The sequence below is a fragment of the Tachypleus tridentatus genome, chromosome 13 (assembly GCF_004210375.1).
Source record: "Tachypleus tridentatus isolate NWPU-2018 chromosome 13, ASM421037v1, whole genome shotgun sequence".
Taxonomy (NCBI): domain Eukaryota; kingdom Metazoa; phylum Arthropoda; class Merostomata; order Xiphosura; family Limulidae; genus Tachypleus; species Tachypleus tridentatus.
The window spans coordinates 221,419,513-221,446,090 of NC_134837.1; the positions used below are offsets into that span (position 1 = coordinate 221,419,513).

A 26,578-nucleotide genomic window follows, 5' to 3' on the forward strand; every position below is an offset into this window, starting at 1 on the left:
AAACAAAAAAAACTTCTTGTTCGTCCATGCATGGACTGAGCCCTGAAATGGACCTGAGTATGATGTTATGCTTTTACTCTGGCCCAAAGCTTTAAAAAAAAAAAAAAAAACAAAACCCTAAAGACAGACGCTATAATCGTTCGGGAGGGAGGAAGAGGTCAAATGTACCTGACCCTCCTGGGTATTTAACAACATCAATACCCAAATACCCACACAGTCAAACTTGGTAACTGGAGTAAGTAAAAGGTATTCACGGATGTTTCTGGGATATATAACGCTCTTGCTTACGAAAAGAAGCATTTCATTGTTTGAAATCATCATGCCTTCTTTTATAGGAATAATGCAGGAATTAGCTGAACAAAATTTGCTTAATGCACAAATATTTCAAATAACTTATGATACCGAAAAAGAAAATGATAAATGTTAATCAACATATGTATGAATGTTTCTTTCAAATATTGATTATTGTCTTCGAAACGTGAATCTTTACTATTTTTGTTGTTGTTATTTTTTGTATAAAATATGCTATTATGGTTACTAAATGACATCAAATTTCGTGAGAATACACTTAGTGGCCCCACAGCGACATGTCTTTGGACTCATACCGCTCGAAACCGGGTTTTGATACCATGGTGGGTAAAGCATTGTGTAGGTTTGTGCTTAATTCTAAACAAACAAACGAATACACTTAGTAAATTCAGAAATGTAGTAAATAATGTCATGCCGATCTTAACACAAGGAGATGTGACGAAAAATAACTGAAGGATAAAGACCTAACATTGTGTTACTTACCAAGCACTCAGGAAAATACCGAGCAACACCAATAGAGAAGTTTAATGTGGATGCATTCAACCTGTGGTATTTGTGGGATTGGTTACAAGTACAGGAAAATGTGCTTTACTCTCACCTCAAGCCACCATGACATGGTAATCTGACTGTGTTACATAGAACTCTATAACAAAAGATTCTCCAGACTTTGCATAACACAAAGATTGAATGACAACTATGAAAGTTATTACTCACACTTATTCTAACATTCAACAGCAGTTTTTCAGGCTGCATTCGAGTCAAGATATTCAACATCAGTGAGACATGGTAATCTCCAACATAGGATTGTTGGGTATTTTCTACAAAGGATAGCCCTGGATATTGGCGGTCCACTCGTGAAAACTAATAAAAGGTTATTAGTGTGTACTCGTAATCATTGACTATTTCACAAATAGGTTGAGATGTATAAATTGGTTGGTACGTTGACACAGTCCATTATTTATATGTTAGCAGAACTGTGAATAGTATGGTTTAGAGTACCATAAGAAAGTCAAAATAGATCGAGTCAGTTTTAACAATCAACAGTTCTCTAAGTTATACCTTGTAAGGTAATATGAAGACATTTAGTTAGTCATATAATTCCCCAGTCAGATGGTTTACCAGCATGGATAAAACTAATTACTAAAGTATATTTGCCAAGTTTGTTAATGCTGGTCAAATTAGGACATACACTTGTCATACATGATGATGAGAAATAAAACAAATTTTTCATGTTTGGACAGAAATACTACTTCTTGCTGACATGATTTATGGTTCTTTTCATTAGAGAATATCTTACAATATACATAGGAAAAAGTGGAATCATTAAGACGATGCACATAAGTTCTCGCACCAAAATCTAAGAAAGGCTGTTTAGGGACAAAAGTAACTAAAATAGTAAAAGAATTAATGTGCAGGTTTGGTGACTGGGATTATTTGTGTGAGTTTATATATGCCAGTAGCATCAATTTGGCTGGACTTCTCCATACCTAATTTTCTGGTAGGTTTTGTCATTGAAGTATGAGTGACAGTGGATATGAGGTGTATAAACGTACGTGGAGCACACCCACAACGTGTATTTGTACATCACATAAAAACTTCTCATACGTTAGCTTAACCAGAAGCTTGAGGTAGAGACCAATGAGTAACAAGAAGAAAGGGGTGCTGTCTTAAGTCATACTAACTCATTTGACATGGAAAAACACTATAAGTATTTATCCAGCTGTATCAAGAACCTTATGACATTGGAGGCAAAAGACAGCATTAACTGTCAGCTAGGCTGATATTGTCACCATTTCAGTTGATATGAATGGGACTATAAAGGCTTTGCTGAATCTTGCGTTGTTAGCTACTGAGTAAATTTCCGAATGTGAAACATCATTGGACATTTTGAAAGAATCGCTCCCACGATCTAGCTGGATCGTGAAAACTCTTAGGAGCATATTTTCTAGATTCTTACCAATATACCTGGGAAGCATGTCGATTCTACTTACAACAAGGCTTTCATCTCATTGCATATTAAGAAACAATAATGAGAGGAAATTAATCCTGTATGATGAGATATTTAGCTAAAAATAATATTTTGGATGAATTTTTAAAAATATTATTTATTTTGTGATGGCTGAAATGAAAGAAAAAAAAACACAACAGGGGCTGAGTTTGACTACTCCTAGATAGCAATTCTATCATAATTGAAACAAAAATATAAAACCCTATAACTTGAATGGAGCTTCATCGGAGTTTATTAACATTATGCATATATAAAGTCATTCATGAGTGTTATATAACACGAAAGGATCAGTTACACAAGGAAACAGCATTAGATAACATGTGAATGAAAACAAAAGATTTAATCTCGATGTTAAGAATTGATGATGTTGACAATGATAACTGACCTGAAATGTATTATTTACCTGTTATTTTTAATAACAGTAGTAAGCAAATGTTTCAAATTTCACCTTAAACTATCTCAGCAGTTAGCGAGCTTTCACAGAAGAGATACAAGTAACAAAAAGACTCACTATTTTTAAAAAGAAACAAAAAAACAGTTTTATCTGATGTTCCTCATGGAGATTTTTTAATTGTATCACATTGAAATATTAATGAGTGATAAAAATTATCTTGGGTAAATAAATTCTCAGACAGTAGCTTAAATACCGCTTAAAATATGAACTGGGTGTACCCTGTGTTTTTACTAGTTATGATGAAATATTTGCAGCCCTGCATTTTGGAATATTTCTGACAAGCACGTAGTATTAGTAAATAATTTATTTACACCGTTTCAAGTAAAACACAGATTAGTGCGCTAGTGGGAGGCAAAAGGTAGCATCTGTTGACTCAGTATAGTCCCCTGCTAGTAGAGCGGTAAGTCTACGGACTTATAACGCTAAAATCAGTGGTTTGATTCCATTCGGTGGACTCAGCAGATAGCTTTGCTGTAAGAACTCACACTCACTGACTCAGTATAGATCACATAATTAATGTGTAGATGTCTTAGAATGTAGATAACTTTCTTTATACAAAAATTTATATACTATAATACAATACTAAACATTTATTATACTACAGAGATTTAAAACTATTGGTGTCATCACTAACTTTTCTCAACTTCTAATACGGACATAAAATACCGTTAACGTATAGGACATAACTGAGGACCAAATAATATCAACTTCCGATCAGAGAACGCTACACGCTTTAAAACAAACTAAAAATGAACCTGGTAATGGATAAAGACAGAGTGTACATAGGCACTTTTGTGGTTTCTCTGCTGCTCATTTTTAATACAAATTACTATAATATTTATTTTCTTGAAGCGTTCAGTAATTTTTCTGGTATAAGTTATTACGTAACTAGATGTCGTTATCTTTTGTACAAGGTGTAGTATACTAATATTCTAGTGGTAGAAGTATAATTGATACTGTGTTGGATAATGTAAGGTCTAAAGGTTTGTTTATTCGTTTACCTATTTCTTGTTAAGGTATTGTATTAGTTGGCTTTGTTTTAGACTGTATAGTTACTGTGAGGTTAGTTTTAATTTTAGTCAGTATTTTATTTTTCTGGGTGGCATTGTATTTTCATGCCATAATATTACTGATTCTGAGGATCAATTCAGTTTTGGCTATTTTCAGCCTTCTGAGAAATTTGATTTTCCCTTCGACCTTCATTCTCATAAACATTTACCTTCAGATCTGTTACTTAAGTTAAACCTCTCCACGGGCTCAAGATCTGACAAGGAGTTGCAGACAGCAGCAACTTTCATAAATTTTACAACAAACTAGTTATCTGTTTCTGAAGACAAGTTTTAATGTAGCAATGTTTAAGTAAAAGAAACAGTGAAACATGTTTACACCTTGCTTGCTTATGTGTGTTATCATTGATCATTGTTACAGCTGTTTTTTTTAATCTATATGTTTTCCTATAACTGGATGAGCCCCAAAACTTTGTATTGTTTGCACAACTGGATCTTTGGTACACAAATTTTGGTTTCTTTTTCCAATGCTTTATTGGGTACAGAATATGAAAATAATAAATTGCTTCAGGGTGGGTGTTAAAATTTTCCATCTTAATTATCAAAAACTGAGACTCATAGGTTAGTATTATGGAAGATAATCTCAGCCATACTCTGTGATGTGCTCTCATAATTTTTTAAAACTATGATATCCAATGCACTATTGTGGTATAGCTTCTGTGTCACTGATCATTTCTCTCTTGGGTAACTGTCACTGGAAACGTTTTGTGATCCAGTCATTCAGCAAAGACCCTGCAGCCAATTGACTTCACTAGCTTCCTATTGACTAGCCTGTTCTGGCATCATGTGTTATGGGTTCTTGTGAAATTTTAACGTAAACATTTAACTTTTCACCTGGCTCTGTATGTTAAAAACATAGAGATTTTTAAGTATATTAGCAAATTTACTGTAATTTCACCCATATTTATAGTTCCCATAAGAATGTACAAACACTAGACATTTGACTTGGTTTTTTGACTTGTTTATCAAGTAACTTTTTTTTATCCATAACTAGTTTAGTCTTTGCTAATTAAAGTAATTTGAATTTATTTCCACAAATTCTTCATTGAAATAGCATGGTAAATAACCATATATTAATTTTTTATTTTTTAAAAGTTTTTTAATATGCTCATAAAAACATCAAACTAGATCTAATGTGTAGGTTTCTACACTGGGAGTACTGATATTTTTAGATTATGTTCATGCATGTGAGTGTGTGAATTCTATCCCTGAAAATAAAGTAGTACTGTAATCTTCTAGAAGTCTCGAATATGCAGTTTGACTTGTGGATATGCTTTCATAATTAATAATCTTAGTGGTTTTTTAGTTTATAATTAATGTAAATTGATAAAAGGCTAAGTAATAAATATTACCTTTTTGTTTTGTACTTTTTACTTTTTTTGTTTCAGTGGTTGAAATATTAAACTAGAGCTGAAAAACTTTTTTGTTTAATAACAAATTAGGATTTCAACTACCTTGAATTCCTAAAGAGGGGTTATTGTTGAGAGGGAATTTAAGAACATTCCCGAATCAGAGATCCTTTCTGGTTTTTCCAGCCAAGACACTTCTGCAGAGCTCCGAATCTCCAGTTGCCAAGACACAATTATGCTGCCTACTATGTGCTTGTTGTGGTGGCAAATACCACAAGGCCTATGATTGGGAACTAGAACTGCACTGTGTTAACTGTAGTGGTTCACACTCTTCTTACCCTAGTTCTTGCCCTAATTGGGTGGAGGAGAAAGAAGTGCAACGTTTGAAGACTCTGAACAATATTTCCTAACTACCTAGAGGCTTGGAAGTTATTATTCCCCACACTTTCTCAAATGTGCTGATGCACTCCATTACACTGCTTCAGTGGGAGTATAAAAATTTTTCTCCATGCCTCCAACACAGAGTCATTTGTATAAAAGAGTTGATGAGTCTGCATCTACTCCTATCTCTGAACCTGCAACTACTTCTGGTAGCTCACTGGGTTCACTGTCTTTAGCTCTGGCTTTGGGCATTTCATCAGTTCCATCTTTTTCTTCAGCCATGAAATGTGAAATGATTATTTGCTCATGCCCTCAGTTGCTGGACTCTTCATCCACAGACAAAGACCTGCCTATTCGACCCAGGGCAGGATTTGTGGAGGTCAATAGACCTCTTCCAATAACAAAAAAAAAAGTAAAAAACAGAAGGGTGCACCATCCAATTCTTCTCCATGTAAATAAAAATGGCCACCTTCATACAGTGGAACTGTCAGGGTTTTCTATATATATAAAAACCGATACACAATTTAAAACAAATCCTTCGAAAAATCACCCATACTGGATTATACATTCCTTTGGACTCAGCACATGAAACAAAACAAAAACTCAACATACTAACAAACCAAATAAACACAGTCATAAAACTATGCTCAGCAGATAAAATTAATAATGAATTAGACAAAATGAAACAATAATTCATCAACATTAATAAGTTTCCTCCATAAACCGTAGAAAACATTATATGCACACACCTAGACAGAAAGCAAAATCAACCAACAAAAGTAAATATATCTCACAGATCAAAAAAATCAGGAAACCATATACTGCTGCATACCATACATTCCCAACATCAGCAGAAAAATAATTAACATTTGGCAAAAACTAGAAACAAAATATGACATTCCAGTTAATACCAAATTTATTCAAAAACCAGGCACAAAACTGAGGTTTGTACTATGTAAAAAACTACATTGACAAACACCACACCAACATTATTTATAAAATACAATGTGATAACTGCCACGACTTCTATATTGGAGAAACAAGTAGAAAAATGGAAACCAGATTCAAAGAACACAAAAAGTCACCTTCACACATTTTCAAACACTGCAAGTCAGATAAACACAACCATAGAAAACACTCAAATACTAAATAAACAATCATAAACAAATGCAAAATTAAAGAAGCCTTACTTATACAACAACTCAAGCCCAAAATAAACCAATACAAAGGAACACCTTTATACCCATATAAAAAATAATATAATAAATAATAAAAAAAATATATATAAAATTATATATTCAAACATCTAAGCACATCCTCCACATTTTGACACTAAGTTACACAACCCCTTTCTAACATGTGGTCAGCTTCTGGTCAGTTACCTCTTTGTGAGCCTGATGATGACCGTAGAAGGTCAAAACATTGTTTGCTCCTCCAGATAAAAAATTTTCTCAACCCATACGAGCTGTTTTTACAGGTATATTTTTCTCTACAAGTGGGTTTTCTCAACATCACTGTCAGGGTTTTTGTTGAGACAAAGGTGACAGTAAGGACTTGATTGATTCTTATCATCTTGTGTGTCTCTCCTCACAGAAAATGTTTCTGAAACTTGCTGATGCAGTCACCTTGTGGCAGTTTTCTTTGTACATAAATGACAGGTTGTTTGATGAAGGGGTGGTACTGCTGGTTAATCACCATGTGCCTGCCCTGTCTTTACCACTTGATACACCCTTAGAGGCACAGCTGTTTGTGTTGCCTTGGGTCATTCACTCACTATTTTTCTTTCTGTCTTTTGGCCCCTCGGTGTGGATTCCTGTACGTGGTGAGGGGACCTCCCAGGGAAGGTTCTGTTCTGACTGGTTACCTTCTCTGGGATCTAAACATCCACATACATGTTTGCCATGTGTGGTTACTTGTGAAGGGAGGAGAGGACCCTGGTGGTTGAGGGGTCCAACCCTAACACACCACTTTGGCCTTGAATTTCTGTAGATGGGTGGCCTTGCGGTGGCCCTCTTTGGGTCAGTTGGCTGGTCCAATTGGGCTAGGGTCAACCAAATACCAGTGTTGGATGTTCTCAACAGGTGTTGTGGACATTGTATCTGATGCTGGTGTTTGGGTATAGTGCTCACGAAACCCTCGCGTTGCTGCATTGTCCTTGTGTGACTTTGCGTGACTTGTAGGGCTCCATGGTGGGTGGGGTCAGTGGGTACCGAAATTTTTCCCTTTTCCTATGGATCCTCTAAAAATTTAAATAAAATTGTAAAAAACAGTCAATGGGTAGCGACCACGTCTTGAATACTCATAACAGCAATCTTCAACATCAGTAACACACGTACCTCATTTTCTTATATTACATTCTCTTTTGGAAAAACCTTTAGGGCAAATGTCCCCTTTTTTTATTCAAAAGGGACTAGAGGGACTTGCTGGCTCTCCAAAGTCAGTAAAGAAACTTCGATCTGGTGACATATTGGTTGAAACATCCACATCCCAACACACTGAACTACTCTTGAATTCAAAGGCAATTGGGGATATACCTATTGAGGTTACACCCCATGCTACCTTGAATTCTTCACGAGGAGTTATTGTTGAAAGGGATTTGAAGAACGTTCCCGAGTCAGAGATTCTCGCTGGTCTCTCCATTCAAGGAGTTTCTGCAGTGAGGCGTATCTCCACTCGCAAAGATGGAGTTACACTGCCAACAAATACCCTCGTTTTAACATTTACTTCACCACGTGCACCTGTTACCATTGAGGCAGGTTATCTCATTTGCAGGGTTTGGCCATACATACTAAACCCTCTGATGTTTCCAATGTCAGAGATTCGGCCACTCAAAGACATCTTGTCGTGGTTCACTGACGTGCTCGTTGTGGAGACAAGGACCACGATGCCTATGACTGTGGCATGAACCCACATTGCGTAAACTGCAATGGTTCTCACCCCTCTTACTTTCATTCTTGCCCAAAATGGTTGGAGGAAAAAGAGGTGCAGCATTTGAAAACGACACATAACATTAGTTATCCTGAGGCTCGGAAATTGCTGTCCACAACTCCATCTCAGACATATGCTGCTGCACTTCATTCCACAACTACATAGAAGAGCGAACAACGTTTCGACCTTCTTCGGTCATCGTCAGGTTCACAAAGAAAGAGGTAACTGACCGGAAGCTGACCACATGTTTGAAAGGGGTTGTGTAACTGTGTGTTGAAATGTAGAGGGCGGTATTAGGGCGGTATTATTACCGCCGAAACGTTGTTCGCTCTTCTATGTAAAAGTGTTTTCTCAGCCCAAACGAGCCGTTTTTGCATATAAATTTCTCAACAAGTGGGTTTCTCGTCATCACTGATTAGAACATTAAATAACTCGACGCCAGGACTGGAAAGGCCAACTTCAGGTGACTAACGCTACTGTTTGAACTATCCGTTTGAACTACTCGTTAGTCGTCCTGGCGAGTTGTTATTATACTATTGCTGCATATCATTTCACACTTTTACTACTTTACTTTTAGTACTGGCCATATTGACTCATAACCCGGAACCAGGACTGGAAAGACTAACTTCAGGTGACTGACGGTGGTTTTTATACTTACCTGTTAGTCTTCCTGGCGGGTTATGATCATTACCATTCTGCTGCAGGTAGTCCTTTACAACTTTGTTGACTGGATGTCAACATTGGTTTTTACGCCATTTTCTGTTTTAATTGCCGTTTTGCTTTTATCTTCAATTACTCTTACAAATTTTACTCCATTTACTTGACTTTTATCTTTTTACTGGACATTTGGCTACTCATTATTACGATTTTGCGGAGTGTCTTTTAAAACTTTTATTCTTTTACATTTTGATAATAGCTGCTATGACACATAACCCGGAACCAGGACTGGAAAGGCCAACTTCAGGAGATTGACGGTGGTTCTTGAACTTACCTGTTAGTCTTCCTGGCGGGTTATGATCATTACCATTTTGCTAGAGTAAATATTTTACAACTTTGAAGACTGGATGTCACCATTGGATTTTACACCATTTTCTGTTTTAATTGCTGTTTTGTTTTTACCTTCATTTACTTTTACAAATTTTACTCCATTTACTTGACTTTATCTTTTTACTGGACATTTGACTACTCATTGTTACAATTTTGCTATGTATCTTTTAAAACTTCTATTCTTTTGCATTTTGATACTGGTTGCTATGACACATAACCCGGAACCAGGACTGGAAAGGCCAACTTCAGGTGATTAACGGTGGTTCTTGAACTTACCTGTTAGTCTTCCTGGTGGGTTATGATCATTACCTTTTTGCTAGAGTATATACCTTACAACTTCTTATACTCTGCCTTCTATCTTAACATTGTAGACTAGGTGTCAACATTGGTTTTATACTTTTTTGTGTTACCTTCATTTCTATTTATGTCTATTACTACATTTATTTTTTATTTATTTATATATTTTTTTACATTTTTACCGAATGTCTGGCGCAGATAGCCTCACTGCTTTGCGCCATAAACCACTAAATCAATCAATCAATCAACTGTCTTTTGGAGAGACCAATAATCAGTCAGACTTTGATGCCCTCATATAACAGTTACCATCTCCCTATTTAATTCTGGGGGATTTTAATGGACATAATCCTCTCTGGGGTGGTGCTGATATTGGTAGGAGTGGTCATTCTATATGGCATATGTTCTCAGATCACAACCTATCACTCTCAGTTACTGGTTGTTAAACGTATTTTCATGCACTTACTCAGTTTTTTACTGTTATTGATCTCTATCTGCTTTCCTTCACTTTTCTTGTACTTTTATTGGAGGGTTGACAGTGATCTATGAGGCAGTGATAATTTTCCTGTAATTTTGAGAGAGACTGTTTATGGCCAATGCTCTCTGCCCAACATGCCTAAATGGAAGCTGGACCAGGCCAACTGGCCCTCTGTATTCTCAAATGTGGTGGAATCCTGCCTGCCACATGGCATGGAAGGCTAAAAAACAGACCTGTGATTCCTTTTGTAGGTATTCCACACTTTTAAACCACATTGCTCTTCAGCAAGCCCATGCACATGCTGGCAGGTAAGATGTCAAAGTCAGAAGGAATCTTAGATTAAGTACGTAACTATAATCTCTTCTACCACCATTTCCAAAGTCATATGGGACCAGATTCGGAAGGTCAATGAGCATTATACTTCTGCCCCCCCTTTCGATCTTGCTCTGTGATGGCCAGGGAGATTCTGTTGCCCAGAGCATTGCTGATACTCTTGGCAAAAGCATTTGTGCATCTGGCACTCTGCTTTATCCCCTACCTTCTTAGCCATCAAGACTCGGGGAGAGTGATTGCCTCTTTCCTTTTGTGCTAATTATCTGTAAGACTATAATTTCTCCTTTACTCTGGAGGAACTCAAGATTGCTGTTCATTCGTATGGCAGTACATCAGATGGAGCCGATGATATTCACTATGAGAAACTGTGCCCTCAATCATTTACTGAAGTAGGCCATAGCAAACGGTTCTTAACTTTTCTCTCTTTAAAACCATTTGCATGCATTTTGTCACTAACAGTGTACTACCCCTTATCCCGAGTTCCATGTCAGTAAATTTGTTCTTATTGTGGTCCCCGAGGCAAATATCTTAGGGCTTATATTTGATCATAAGTTAACTTTTTCTCCATGCATCAAGTGTACAATGCCACTGAACTTTCTCTATGTCCTCTCTTCCACTTGTTAGGGAGCAGATAGATATTCTATCATGCCTTTTTTTTTTTTTTTATCAAAGCTGGACTATGGTTCTCTTGTCTGTGGCTTTGACAGAACATCAGCCTTGAAGATGTTGAACCCTCTCAGCATCTGGAGCTTTCTACACAGGGATGTTTTGAATTTTTTCACTCCAGAGTTTGTGCACTGAGTCTCATGAATCTTTTCTACACGTCTGCTGTTTGTAACTGTCTTTTCTTCAAAATTTCAACCCTTACCACAGCATCCCACCTGGAGTTGTGTTTTCCTTCCTCAGTGGGCCATGCTTTTTCAGAATACTTGGTCTGCCATTGTTCCTTTTGTTCACTGGCTGAATTGGATCTGTCTTTGGATAATGTTGCTGTCTCTATTGGTCAGCCCATGCCACCATGGCTGAAGTGTGATCTTTCTTTGAGTTATCTGAATAAGGTGGATACTCCCAATTGTAAGTACTTTCTTCTGTTTGCCAAATGTCTTTTTAACCATACTTCCTTTCACATATATACAGATGGTTCAAAATCAGGTGACTCTGTGGGCTCTGCCATGGTTTGTTGTGCACACAGGATCCCCTCTACAGTTTCTGTATTCTTTGCCAAATTGTATGCCACTTCTTTTCCCCTGGATCCCATAGAAGCTATGCAGTATATGAACTGTATTATTTATACTGACTAGCTTATCTCTCTATTGACCCTGGAATCGCTTCATGTTAGTTTTCATCACGTTGTCATCAATATTTAAAACCAGCTGGCCCATTTCTCTTTATCATCAACTTATGTCTGGTTTTTCTGGATACCTAGCCACATATGTATTTGCAAGAATGAGCTCGTTGAGACTGCAGCTAAATCTGTCTGTTCTGGTACTATCACTGCCATGCCTGTTCTATACATGGACTATGGCCCTGTATTTAAGGCTCATCTCTGCACCAGTTGGAAATTGACTTGGAGTAAGCAATGTGATAAACTTTTCCAGATAAAACCTTCTATTGGACTTTGGCTGTCTTGTTTCAATTAGGATCAGAAGGAGAAGTTGTAACTAGACTATGAATTGGACAGTTTTCTAACTCATCATTTTCTTTTATCTGAGACTGATGCATCAATGTCTATTCTGTATGGCACTTAAGTCAGAATAGTCCACATTTTACTGTTATGCCATTATTAGGAAGGTAAGCAATGACACCATATTAGATGTTTTTACTGTGTGTTTACCCCTGATGTTCGACAGTGTCATTGGCATTGGTAACTCTTTCCACCTTACAACTGTTTTTAAATAATTTTTAAGGACAATGGCCTTTTTAATTCCATTTACATTTTTATTCCCTGTTGGGCCACAGTTTTTGTTTTAACTTAATTTACCTTTACACTTCATAATACTTTTACTCTTATTTTTTTACTTGTTGTTTGGTGCAAATAGCCAAGTTGCTTTGCACTATAAAATACCAAAGAGCAACTCCTTCCATTTCAAAATTTATCTGTGTGCCCATGCCTTTCCATTTTCACCATCAAATATAAAAAAATATGATGCATCAACACTATCAATTCCCTTAATCTTGAACACCTTATTAAGATCCTTTCTAACTTTTCTTTTTTCAAAAGAGAAAACAAGTTAAGAGATCTTAATTTATGCTAGTGTAACAATCTTTATATTCCAGGTATCATCCTAACAACCCTTCTCTGAACCCTTTTATCAATTCAGTATTCTTTTTAAGTGCTCAACTGTAACCGAACTACTGATCTGTACAAGAACATTGTAACCTTTTTAAACTGGTACTCAGTATTTCTGTAAATATTACATAAAATCCTGTTTGCCAAGCCACTAGTAACAGCATATTGTTTGGTTGGCTTTAGACTGATATAATTCAAACTGTGATATCGAACAAGCATTACCTTGAGTTTATTTTAATTAACAGTCATTTGCTATTTGTTTGCCTAACTTGTAAAATAATCCAAATCCTTTTGTAGAGCAGTAGTGTTATCTTCATAGCCAGAAGCACTCAAAACTTTAATATCATTAACAAATTTAAATAATTTATTAACCATTACTTCATCTTTATCATTATAATCTATGCTAGTTGTTAATATTTTCATTTCAGGGGGTATTAGTTAATAAAGATTCAACATCCAACTGACCAAATACCATTGGTAATCTACAGGGTGTTTGGAAAGTCACTGTGCAGTTTTGTAATCATATTTTATTCAGTCTATTTCAAGTCAGCAACTGATAGCAGTGTTTAGAAACAAAATAAGAAGGATCCAGGCCTGTATTGATGCCAATGGGGGTCACATTCAGCATTGTTTCTAATTGTCATTCATATTTACCCTCCTGTATTCTATATTGAAACATGTCTGTTAATAAATATATAAGTGTACAGTGACTTTCCGAACACCCTGTACTGTATATCAACTTTTCCACAAGTCTTTTGGTGGTAATACCAGACACAAAGGGCCATATAACCCCAAAATGTTTTTTATTGGGTATTTGGTGTTTTGTCTTAACAACTTCTTGAGGAGCATTAATTGAAATACAAACTTAGGCTTTTGATGTTGTTTCTTTACTTCTTTGGAATTAATTAATTATTTTCCTCTTTCTTTTTATTGAGGAAGAATTACCATGTTTCATGGTGTGCATAGGATAGTATGATATTTCTTAAACTGTGTACGGAATACATTTTTCTATATATAAACACATACCTCATACCCCAAAAGAAAGTGTTCTGTAGTACAATGTGATTAGCTTGATTATCTGTTTGCATCAGTGGATGTATAATAATTGTTAGTTAAAATTATAATTAAATCAGTTGATTTCACAAAAATAATTATTTTCTGATTATTACTGTTTGCTATTATTCCAACATCCAAGTAGTCAAGATATTGTCATCATGATTTATTATTAGGCTTACCATGTGTCCTGCTTTGAGGGGTCTGTCTCAGTGTCTCGTCACGTTTACTAATTTGTTCTGGTTGACACTGAATTGTTTCAGAATGTCCCAGTTTTTGATAAAAATATAAACTCCATAAAGGATAAAATGAAAATTTTAAAATCTGCATGGAGTCCTGACTTGGTGTTGACAAAAAATAATTTTTAAGTTTTCATTTTATTAGTTGATGGGTAGAGGGAACCATAGTGCTGTTGCATGCAAATTTTCAAAGGTATTGTATCAGACAAAATTCACAGATAGATAATATGGGACCTGTATAAGTATAATGATTCATCAGTGGGCTGCTATTGGGGGTACGTGCGTAATGGCAGATGCACAACAGGCGAGTGGCAGCATGTGCAAAGCTTTCTTTGAGTAAGTGTTTGTGCTTCATGATTGCTTTATTTATTACAGTATTTATTATATTAGTCATACGATACATGCTGAATTATTTTCTTTTATTTTAGAAATGAATCCTAGTCATAATGTCCAAAGCTGGTAAAAGAAAGTGCACATTCAACAGTGAATTGCAAAAAGAATATTTATTCTTGAAAAATATTTGTGTCAAGAAGGACAGTCAAGTGTTTGCAGTGTTCATCTGAGTTCTCTGTTTCACATGGAAGCTGCTCACACATAAAAGACCATTTAAAAAGTGCTAAACATGCAGCTAGTCTTTCAGTAGCTGCTCATAGTTCAAGAATTGATGTGCTCTTAAAAACAAACTGCCTGAAGAGAGTGATTTATTAATAGCTGCCAAAGAAGCAACCTGTTGTTATCACAGTGCTGTCCATAACATAAGCTTTAAAACAGCTGATTCCTTCTCCAAACTGATAGCAAACTTATTTGAACCAAAGTTTAGTTCTGCCAGAATGAAGAATGAGTCTATTATTTTAAATGCAATTGTTCCTTTTGCAGCAGAGGAATTAAAGAGAGACTTAATGGAAGTCCAGTTTGTTTCACTTGCAGCAGATGCTTCAAACCAAAAAGATGCCAAAATTATACCTGTCATAGTGCAATACATTTTGCCAGAGGAAGGAGTGAAAGTAAAACATAGACTTTCAGTCAGTTCCTGGGTTGACATCAGAAATTTTGACAAATTGCTTGGTGTCCACTTTAAAGAAACATGATTCATCAAAAAATAGTTACTTATTGTGGTGACAACTGTAATACAAATTTTGGAGGTGTAAAGAGAAAGGGAAGAAAACTATGTATGTAGTCGATTGAAGAAGGAATTTGGCAGAAATATTGTGGGTGTTGGTTGTGGTGTTCATATTGTACATAATCAAGTCTACATGGCATCCTCCTGCTTCCTCTAGCACTTTTTTTTTTTTTTAGGCACTGTTCTTGTGAACAAAAGTATGACTTCAAGCTTCATAAATCTGGAGAATTCTCTCAACAGCTGGTAACAAAGACAGAAATTGTGTATTTCCATACTGGAGAACCTTCTTGTACTCAATTTCTACAAACTCACAGAATTATTTTAGGTGTGTAATACACACAGTGTAAATATAGAAATACTTCTAAATTTTGACCACCAAGCTTTCCACTTCAGTAGAAAGCAATTTACTATTTTTTATGATTGCTACCTCTCTTATATTGAGCTGTGGAAAAACAGTAGTAGAACTTTTCAACAACTTTAAAGATCAAAGTATTTCTGTACCTTATCTTAGGCAAGTTATGGAGTACATTTTTTGTTTACCAGGCACTATTTGGTCTCTAGAAAGAGGTCTAATGAATGAATCAACAGTAAAAGGACTGTTGCATTGTAAACTCAATATTGACCTGAGTTGCAGTGAATTCTTTGAAAAAATAAAAACTAATAAAGATTTTTTGAAGAAAGTTCATTCAAGTGAAAAATATGAATGGTCACAAAAAAAAAGTGTTCAGTGAAAAATTAATGAAATTTTTATATTTCTTGCCTTGCTGAATTTAAATAAATGTTAGAGATATAAACTACCAGTGTTCCTGTTTTTTTGTGGCAACATTAAAGCTTAAGGGGAGTTAGATTTTGAAAGCACTTTTTTAACTGTTCAGGTACCTTTAATAAAAGTTGAAAACTGTCCCAGTTTCAGGCTTGGAAATTATGGAAAGCCTATTTATTATTATTATTATATACAGTTAACGAAAAGTTGGAGAGCTTCGTTGATTAGTGTCATAACCTACAAAAATAATGAAATGTATGTTGTTTTCAATTATTCCAACTATCCAAGTCTCATATGTGCATTCAGTTAGTGAGCTCAGTAATTGTTTCAAATTCCTCTAATACCGAGCTCTAGTTGTCTGTAACTGAATTTTCTCCCATTGAATTCCTGATTTTGACTCCGAGGTACAGCCAGATAAAATTTAAGTTCTATTTCCCATTTGTGTTATCAGATACATCAAACTTCATTCTAATCTTCATTAATTTGACCAGCTCCAACTCTGAATTTCCTATACCTGGGGTTGTTTCACAATTTTTTATCATTTTTTCACTTATTATTATGATCAGTATCACATTGGAGGACCATATCACTGGGATATGGACTATTCAGATCTCCATTTTTTTTCATTCTGATTAGAAGGGATGACTTGCCATTGTACATACATCTGGAGTTTGGATTAAAAATGTCACTTTACATATGAATATTAAATAGATATTCATGCTCTCTTCCCCCATCCTCATTTAAAAGTGACAAATCAAAAACATTTTTCAAGCATCTTCTTTAGAAATTTTTAAGGTCTTACTACTTGAAGGCATTTACAAAAGTTTATTTTGAGTAATATGTGCTTATACAATGTTTCTGCTCCATTTTTTCTTTCACTTTTTCTTTCTATTCCATTCCTTAAGTTGTTAAATATTAGCACAGTGTGCTTTGAAGATAAAACCTATTTTAATGGTACATTTTTTAACTAATACGCTTAACATTATGATGCATTATCTTTAATGTAATGGATCAAATTAAAATTTTGTTGATGCTAAAATAGTCAACTGAATAATGGGGAATGTATGTTTAAGACTGGCTGCAAACTGATATCAGTGGAAGGATCATGCCAATGCCTTGTAGGGTTATTAAAAACTACTTCAGCTGTTTTCATGAATCTGCTAAAATATAATTAAGAAGCCAGGACTTAATTAATAACTTTTTTTCTTTTTTTTCAAAAAATTTATTTTCAGAAGATTAAGAAATTTTCTCAGGATTTGTTTATGGTAGTAAAATAAATTATCAGTTGTGAAGAAAATAAAAAATATATAAGGAAAGTAGCAGGAATATCAAAATTTCTGTCTCCAGTAGACAGTATAAAAATTTTCAAAAGCATAAATGAGAGAGAAATGTTGGAGATGTACTTTATTTTTGTGCAGTTTGTACAGTGTATGTTTAACAAGTCTGAAGAAGATAACTTGTAAAGTTTTGAATTTTTATTGCTATGAATAAAATTCTATATTTATATCTCAGCATGTGGTTATTCATCATAAGATGATGCTTATGCAAGTTTCATAATATTCTCTTAGCTAATTTTGCACCTTTATGTTTGTGACATGATTTAAAACCGAAGTTTTAAGAGATTTAAGACTTAAATCATAGTTTAAAATAACATTGAAACTCTTTGCAAGAATGTTGTTAAACACAATCATTTAAAGAAACTGTTTATTTAATAACTGAAAGCAAAAATAATTGCACAGACTATTTTTATATGATAAAGTTTGAATATAATCAGTATTAGATTTTTTTTGTTTGTAAACATTTTGATAAATTTTTCACATGATGACACATTTTTTGTGATAATGTTGCAGGCTTTCCTCATGCTAAATAGGAAAGATATTTGATATGGCTGTTAGGAGTCTCACTGAGGTTTTTGTATTGATGAGAAATAATGCCCTACAGAGTAGACATATCTTTTCTGAGCAGGTAGAGTACTATTTATTATTATTATTATTATTATTGTAGTAAAAAAACAAATAAATAGCTATACTTTTGAACTGTCACTTACCTTTAAGTAAATGTCTACAAATCTTTGTTTCATATTTTGCATACATTCCATATTTTAACAAATAACACATACCCATATAGTAATAAACATTAACTTCCCAGAGTCTTGAATTTTATACAAAAAAAGCACAAAATTATGCAATCAATAATTTGAAATTATGCACAACAAAATTATTTAAAAAATTAAAATTTTGCATTTATTGTATGGTGAAATTTAACATTATGTAACCCTTACTTTAAAACAGCTTAAAACAATAACATCAAAGAGATGCTAGACTTAATTAATACACTTCCACAGCAAAAGCAATTTAATACTTTTGTTGATTGTAAAATAACCACAAAATCTACTTTTCAACTTTTGATAGACTGTTAATCATACTATCTGAATATCAAGCATCAATTATTAAGCAAAAAAAATGAATGTATAACAAAATTGAAAGGCAAAATCTGGTAATACTGGCTTAGACTTGACTTTACTAAACCTATAAATCTAAACTTTGATTATGGAATCAACCATTGATTATGTGGTTTTATGTTAATGATACAGAAAATGCATGTGACAATATTATTATGTTAAATTTGAAATACTTTCTATTTTACATTAGAAATTTGCACTTTTCTGACAATTTCTCCAGTGCAATTTAATTTTATTAACATTTGAAGAGCTAGATGCAGTCTTCTGATAGAGTGTCGAAATTTTCAGTGTTGTTAAGTTAAGCTGATTCATGTATTTGTGTTTAGAACTTGCTTTCAGTGTTATTCTGTAGGCTTATATAGTATTTATCAAGTTACAAGTAAGTTTGGCCTGGCATGGTGACTCATAATCTGAGGGTCGCAGGTTCACGCCTGCATCGCGCTAAACATGCTCGCCCTCCCAACCGTGGAGGTATATAATGTGACGGTCAATCCCACTATTCGTTGGTAAAAGAGTAGCCCAAGAGTTGGCGGTGGGTGGTGATGACTAGCTGCCTTCCCTCTAGTCTTACACTGCTAAATTAGGGACGGCTAGCACAGATAGCCCTCAAGTAGCTTTGTGCGAAATTCCAAAACAAACAAACAAAACAAGTAAGTTTTTGAAAGTTACGAGTGACTTTGATTACTCAAATAACCTGCTGTCATAGAACTTGTTTTTCTTATAAAATGTTAAAAATTCAGTACATTAATGAAATGGTGAATGGTGAACAAAAGGCACAGATTAGAAATTAACAGGATAAAACAAACTTATCTGTGAAGAAAATAATTAAAATTTAAAAACCATAATACTGTTTGTTTTTTGATGTGTTTTTTGAACAAATAAAATGAGAAACAAAAGCTTACACAACCCTTTTGGCTATTAAAATCAATAAAACAAAGTGAATATGAATCTTCACCTTTTTAATTGGGAGAAACTAGCTCATTGAATTACCTGATCCTTCCACCTTTGCAGAAATTGCAGGGCATACAAGAAGTTTTGCAGATAATTTGAGGGTGGATATTGCTGTGCTTTGTTTTCATCATTTAACTCTTTCACCCTGGCAGGTTAAAGTGCACATGTCATGATGTTTTGGAGTATTATTTTCTAAATTTTAGTAAATGTTTGTACTATTCATGATGACCAGAAACCCACTTGAAGTAAAAATGTATCTCACTTTGGCTGGTATGGTTATTAACACATTTACTCATAAAGCAGAGAGCAATGTTTCAACCTTCTAGGTGATCTTCAGGTTAACTCTTTTCAAGTCAGAGTATTGCTTTGAATATTACATGCAGAAAAGTACAACTTGCAGGTTTAATACAACTGTGGTAATACTACACATATTCAAAATTTTGTTTGAAAATATCCAAAAATGACTAAGATATTGAATTTTAAAAATGAGTGATTTCACACTCGGGTATGAAAAATGGACACCATCCATTTAATCAACTTGCAGTATTATTTTATTAGCATGAAAGCAGTTTATTGCAAGTGAATTATTGTTTGTAAGGTTTTATTTATAACCAGTAAATGTTTCAGCTCAATACATTCAGATTTAAGCATTCTGTGAGCAGATTGTCAAAATTTAACGTGCAATCTCAGAAACAAAACAGAAAATCAGCTTCATAGCCTTTTTTAGGCACTTACTACAATCTACTGGGATATGGATATGGAGCAAATGTCTGGCCCAACTCTTGGGATATGTTACAAAAGAACAGTATTAATAAATTTGATGGAAACTGTTATTGTTTTGCAAAGGCTTGAAATGCACAATTTGCAATAAAAAACAAGATCAGATTTTTGCTTAAGAGTGACAATCTTTAAAAAGTCTTATTAAAAAAACTACAGTTGTACAGTTGTAGGATTTTCCATATTGAATAAATTAAAATGAAGTTTTGCTTTAATTTTTTCAAGACAATCTATGACATGAACTGGGAAAAGTTCTTTTTTCTGGGTGAGTTGGCATGGAATGACCCATATGAGATCATTCTAGTTACAAAAACACAGAATCAACAATTTCATGAACAAATATTAATAAAAATACTTCATTAAAAATCTGATTTTTTGTATGCAAAAAACTTATAATGTTTACTAAAAGTCTAGCAAATTTTATGAAGATACACTTAATATATTAAAAGTTAGTAGTATGGCTTTCCATCGACTGGTGAACCCATCTTTAATCTCTCAGACTTTAGATCCTTTACTTCATATTTGGGCTTTACACAAGATACCTCTGTTAATCTTAAACAATCTCAGTTTTCCAGAATTTGTCTGTCACTTACAACAGTTTTCCATTTTCTGTTGTCTTTGCTACAGTTGTCTGAAGTCTATTATAGATCCACTTCTAAAATTTTGGAGGATCTTAATTATTTTTTGAATTTTACTTTGGTTAGATAATAGTCTCCCGCTTTTGCTTTGGTTAGTTTGTTGCTGAGATCTTTCAGAAATAGATGCCTTACTGGAGGGAGTTCACCATTCTGCATTGTCCCTAACAGAGCTAGGAGAAGGTCTCTTTCTCAGCTTATTTTGTGGGAATTCCAGAAAATATGAAATCTAGACTAGATATGGCTTGTCTCCAATCTTCATTTTATACAACAGCTTCTTGACTGTCTCACAGTTCTTCTACAGTATGGTTTACTGCATCTCTTTTTCATGTTTCCAGACTTCCTGCTTCAGCACCACAATCCATTAGAACACACAGAAAATTTTGATTTTACCAGTATGGATCCTCCTTGTGGGGTGTCATCATAGAGGGTTCATGTCGGTATAGTAGACATTCACCACAGATCAGGGGGTCATACAACTTCTATGAAAGGAATTGGGCTTTCATTCCACTTCTACTCCTTCTCTGTCTCTCATACCAGTTGGCTATTGACTCCCCAAAGTCCGTTTTCCATCCAACTGTTTAGTATGCATCATTCAGGATCTTCTACTTAGAAACCATAAAGCTTGTTAATTTCTCTATCAAGACTTCTTATTCTCATCTAATTGCAGTAATGAAAAAGACAGGTGATTGGTAACCAGTCATCAGTCTTTCTTGTCTCAACCTCCTTTTCTAGCTTCCTCAGTTTACAGTGGATTCATTTCATTCCCTTCAGTGACTCTTTTTGCCTGAACTATGGATAACAAAATGCAGTTCACTTCACATCTCTGCATTTTGAACAATGGCTTTTCTCCTTTGTGAACACAAACAATTGATCATTCACCTTGTCATGTTCTAGGGGTGATGAATCTAGTGGCCAACCAGTTATCTCATCCCAACAAAGCTCTTTGTATGGAATAGATGCTTCTTCCTCAGTTTTTTCATTGGATCTTCTCTTGTCTTGAGACACTACAGATTAAGACATTCCCCACACATTGTAATGGTCAGCTCCCATCCTTCTAGTCTTCAGTACCTCACTGCCTTGCTTTGGGAGTTAAAGCTCTCAGTTGTGATTGAATGGAGCTTCATCTTTATGCATTTCCTCAAATTTGTCTTCTGTCCCAAGTTCTAGCAGTAGTTTTCTTCATGTATGATCAAATTCTTCTGGTGGATCCAATTTGCTAAGTCATCTCTGTTTTCTGATCCTTCAATATCTTCAAGAGTGTCCGTCTCTTCCCCATCCTCCATGGCCATCTCTCTTACATCAGCCTCAGTTGGATATTTTTCATCCAGCAGTCATCATTATTTGACTTTGCTCCTGGCTTTTATGGAATCTATTGCATAACATCAGGGATTGACATCTTGAGTGGTGTTCTTATAAACACGTTTTATTTTACATTCTTCCTTGATGTTTATCAAAGGGAATGGTTTATTTATCATCAGTGATCTCTCAGACATGGTTGTAATACTTCACATCCCACTGTTAAACATGTTGTTTAATGAAGGTTAGGCACCTTCAGCTGTTGCCTTGTTCAAAGCTGCCTTATCATCTCCTTTTCATTTTTCTATAGAAAGTAAAGTTTTGAGCCTCCAGTTTTATCATTACTTTTCAATTCCATTTGGATTGTCCATCCTCATTGCCCTTTCCAGGTTTTTACTGGTTCTCCATGCATTATCATGTCCACCTCTTTAAATATGTGGAGTCATTTTCACAATACTGTCTTTCACTTAAAATAAGTCTTCTTCTATTATTGGCTAGTAGTGTCATAATTCAGTTGGGTTTGCACTCTGTGTTGATAGGATACTGCACTATTCCAACTGGTCTATTCAGGCAAGTTATTTTCTACTTAAAATTGCACCAGCTAAGGAAGGAGATAAGGTTTTCTCTTGTCTTCACCTTCCCTCTATATTCTATTCATGTGACCTTTCAGATTCGGATTATCTTTTTTGCTGCTCTCTTCATGCTCTTTTATGTCATTTGATGCACAATGAAGCATGTCACAGGTTATTTACTTATTATAATCATTCAATTTTACGTGACTTGTCCTCTCTCAATTTGATAAATTGGATTTGGCAGTTGGTTTGAATAGATTATTCTGGTCTTTCATTGGAGGAGCAAAGACTTCTTCAGGTCTCATCTCATCAAGTTTGACATGTGCTGTCGTCCCTTGCAGCTCAATTGTGTTGCCTGCTGGAGGAAATTGTTCAGGCAAGTATGTTAATTACACCTAATACCTTTATACCTTACAATTTACATGATTTAAGCAGTCTCTTCCTTAAATGGGTCTTGGCTCTGGTTTTGGCTATTCTACTCATCCAGGCTCAGTTGCAACAGAGATAACTTCATCTCTATTTTTTTTTTTCATGACCTGTTCATTTTTATGTGGATCCCACTCAGAGGTAAGCATTACCTGTTCTGGTATGCTTTAATGAATCTGTTCTAACTACCACTAGAAATAATAAATAAATTCCTGGTAGTGATAAGATCTGTTGAAGTGGGATCTTCCATGAGACAGCCTTGGTGCTTTTCGGGTAGTAAACAATTTTCCAATATCAAATATCGCATATAGTACTAGACTGTCACTCATTGACTATGACGAGTAAAGTATAAAGGGAGTTTGCCCATCCCTGCTAAATCCTGAATTGAATAGAGAATGTGGTTCACCTATTTCACTGTCTCTGGAGTATTATTCCTCAGGACTCTCCATGTGAGTTTTCACCTTCTCTTCTAGTCATGCAACGGAGTCCTTACTACTCAATTTCCAGTCACAGGAATGATGGACAAAGGTCTGTTCCTCCTGAGTGATGTTGGTATTCTTTCTTACACTCAAAGAAAAGAGGAAATAGTTTATCCAGATGTTGAATGAGGAGCCATTCCTAACTAACAAGGGAGCTTTCTTGTATTTTCAGTTCAAAGATAACACTTTGCTATTTGGTTGTCTGGGCATGGCCCTTCTTTTTGGTCATTCTTTTACCTTCCATGATCAGGGAGGAGGGTTCTTTACTCCTTGTAATTCTGCACGTGGAGCATTGCATTAATGACCTTTTGGTTGAACATGTCTCATCCTTATAATAAATCCAGGGGCAAGAGGTGTTACCTTGTCTCCCAGATTGAGGAGTTAGAATTTCAGTTCATAATTCCAGACTGGCGGTTTTTTTTATAGTTTAATCTATTTATTGGCTCTGTAATTGTAAGTTCAGTGTTTTTGCTTTCTATGCTTCTTCAGAGTGAGAGGAAGTCTTGTCTGGTTTAATGTTGCTCACTTTCCCTTTCATGATTCTGGTGGCTCACATGCAACATTCTGTAACTTTTAGGTTGGGTGCCTGGGCCTACAATTTTAAATTTGATTTGTTGCATTTTGTACTTCTTCAGGTAGGAGTAAGGATTTGTCCACTTAGGTGTTGTTTGCCTTCTCTTCATAATTCTGGTGACTTGGCATGCTACATACTGTAACTTTCAGGTTGGGTTCTCTTCATATTATATTTCTATTATATAATTATATCTATTACTGTCCCTGTGTCTTAACCACTACACCTTGCATCAAGATCAACATTGAGTCCTCAATCCTGTAATTATAACAATGAAATGTGGAACCTTGTGTATGTGGTTTGGGGCATGGATAGATCTCATGTTAATAAACAAAGTTGACTCTGTAGCTGTTTAGCCTTTACCACCTTTGTTTAGATTTCAGTTTATGAGAGCAAAGAGTATATCTGTTCCAAAAGAATTGCAGACCCCCCACTAGTGTGCTTTATTATGTCTTAATTGGCATACCTGTTTTTCTACACAGGTGCTTTCTGAGTGGATCTTCCCTTCAATGGCCCCTCCACTTGGTCACTGTGGGATTTTTACTAAAGTGTAAGTTAAGGTGTTTTGGAAGTTTACATTTTCCTATACTAAAAATGTATTTCCATTAATATTTACCTCCTCTTATGCTATCTCAGCCTTCTTTCCCACAGTAGCTGGTGTTAAGGTAAGATAATTTTACCAGTCTCGAAAAAATATTGTGGATCGTATATACGAAATTGAATATAGAGGACCCATTGATGTAGGTTGAGAGGGGCACAAGATTAAAATCACTGGAGACAATATACTGGGATATAAAGACTGGAGTAAGTGTAGAATTCATACCACTGCTTAGACAGGCAAAGTAGAGAACCTTTTGTCAGGATAATCTAATGTGTGAAGGTAAATAATTATTACACAGTCCTGCAAATTTAAACTTCACTGAAGTTGTTTTGGTTTTAATAATGTATTTTCCATAGTTCAGCTACATCAATTTCAAAAATAGTATTGATTCTTTTCTGTTGTGTAATAATTTTTTTACAAATTATGAAGCAAAATCTATCAAATTATTTTGTTTATCATAATGAACATTTTTATTATGTTTTTAACAAAAATTAAAACACACTGGAGAAAAGGGAAAAACAATTATATCAGACTAATATGCATCATCATTCATATTGATTTTTTGTGAAGACTACATTTTTTAGTCTCAAAACTACATGTTGTGGTCTTTTATGTATTGCATCTGCAACATCTTGTTTCAACGAGCAGCATACTGACGTGCCATTGTCCCTGATACCTCCTCTTCATTTCCCTGGTGTCTGTATGAAACTTTTCATTTTTTTCTTGCTGATGGCACAGAAATTTTCAGGGAAATAGACAATATGTCAGTGTAAGAAATGAACTTTCAGTTTATATTACAACCCAATCCTTTGAATTTATGAAGTGTTGTGTTGACAATATTTTCATAATTTTGTTCATTGTTGCTCCCTAAACATTTATCAATAACATCTTTAAAGGCAACCCACACTTTGAAAAACCCTTTGAAAAGCTCAAATCTCTCAACAATTTACTAAATTCACCTCATGTGAAAAGTTATGATTCATCAGATGTTTCAGGTTGAAAACAATTCTGATCTTAGTTTCTATTGACATCAAATTCAGAATAAAATGAAACTGTATCAAGAGTCTCCAATGGAGTAAGTACAAGTATGACAGATCCATGAGCAACAGATTTTATAGCTGATTGAAGGTTCGGATAAGAAATTTCCTTATTTCAAAAATTATAGCTTTGTACATTACATGAGCAAAAAGTAGTTATCTCCATTGTTTTTAGACTCACACCAGTCCAGTAAAATTCCAAAAGGCAAAGACCTTCTCTTACTTTTAAGTCCATTGTTTCAACCCTTTGACATTAAATGGTACAAACTTTGTTCAGAGCCCATGTTTTGTCTTGGCCTCTGAGTTTTATTCCAAAATATGGGTAATTCACTTTATGACAAATTCTGTTATATTTCTTTGTAACATATTTAACACAAATATAACAGCATATCTTTGTGTTATTTACATATCTTGTTCCCATAGCAGTGAGTAAGTAATATTGAAAATACAAAATCTTGAAGTACATGCACAAAGAAATACTATCCAGAAAAGACACATCGTCTTGACCATTTATATACTAGTGGTGTGTTTCTCTTGGGTTTTAGAATGATAAATAAGGCTCTCACATCATGATTGGTCTAGGGAAATCTATAGCCAGTGGTTGTGAACGTTTTAAGCATAACAAAATGTGACCTAATTTAAGAGGAAATTATTCA

General features: G+C 34.8%; 1 protein-coding gene across 3 annotated transcripts in view; it reads left to right on the top strand.

The window, feature by feature from the left end:
• Nucleotides 1-3,723: 3,723 nt before the first annotated feature.
• The window catches only part of LOC143240002 (syntaxin-16-like), a 51,919-nt gene continuing 29,064 nt past the window's right edge, over nt 3,724-26,578 (top strand). For 2 of the 3 annotated variants that reach the window (XM_076481751.1, XM_076481749.1), the window contains exons 1-2: nt 3,724-3,754; nt 17,964-18,078. In XM_076481751.1, the coding sequence (XP_076337866.1) occupies nt 17,998-18,078 (81 nt within the window). In that variant the 5' untranslated portion in view covers nt 3,724-3,754; nt 17,964-17,997. Of the gene's footprint in view, nt 3,788-17,963; nt 18,079-26,578 lie in introns of all 3 variants that reach the window. The other variant, XM_076481750.1, reaches the window with a different exon arrangement.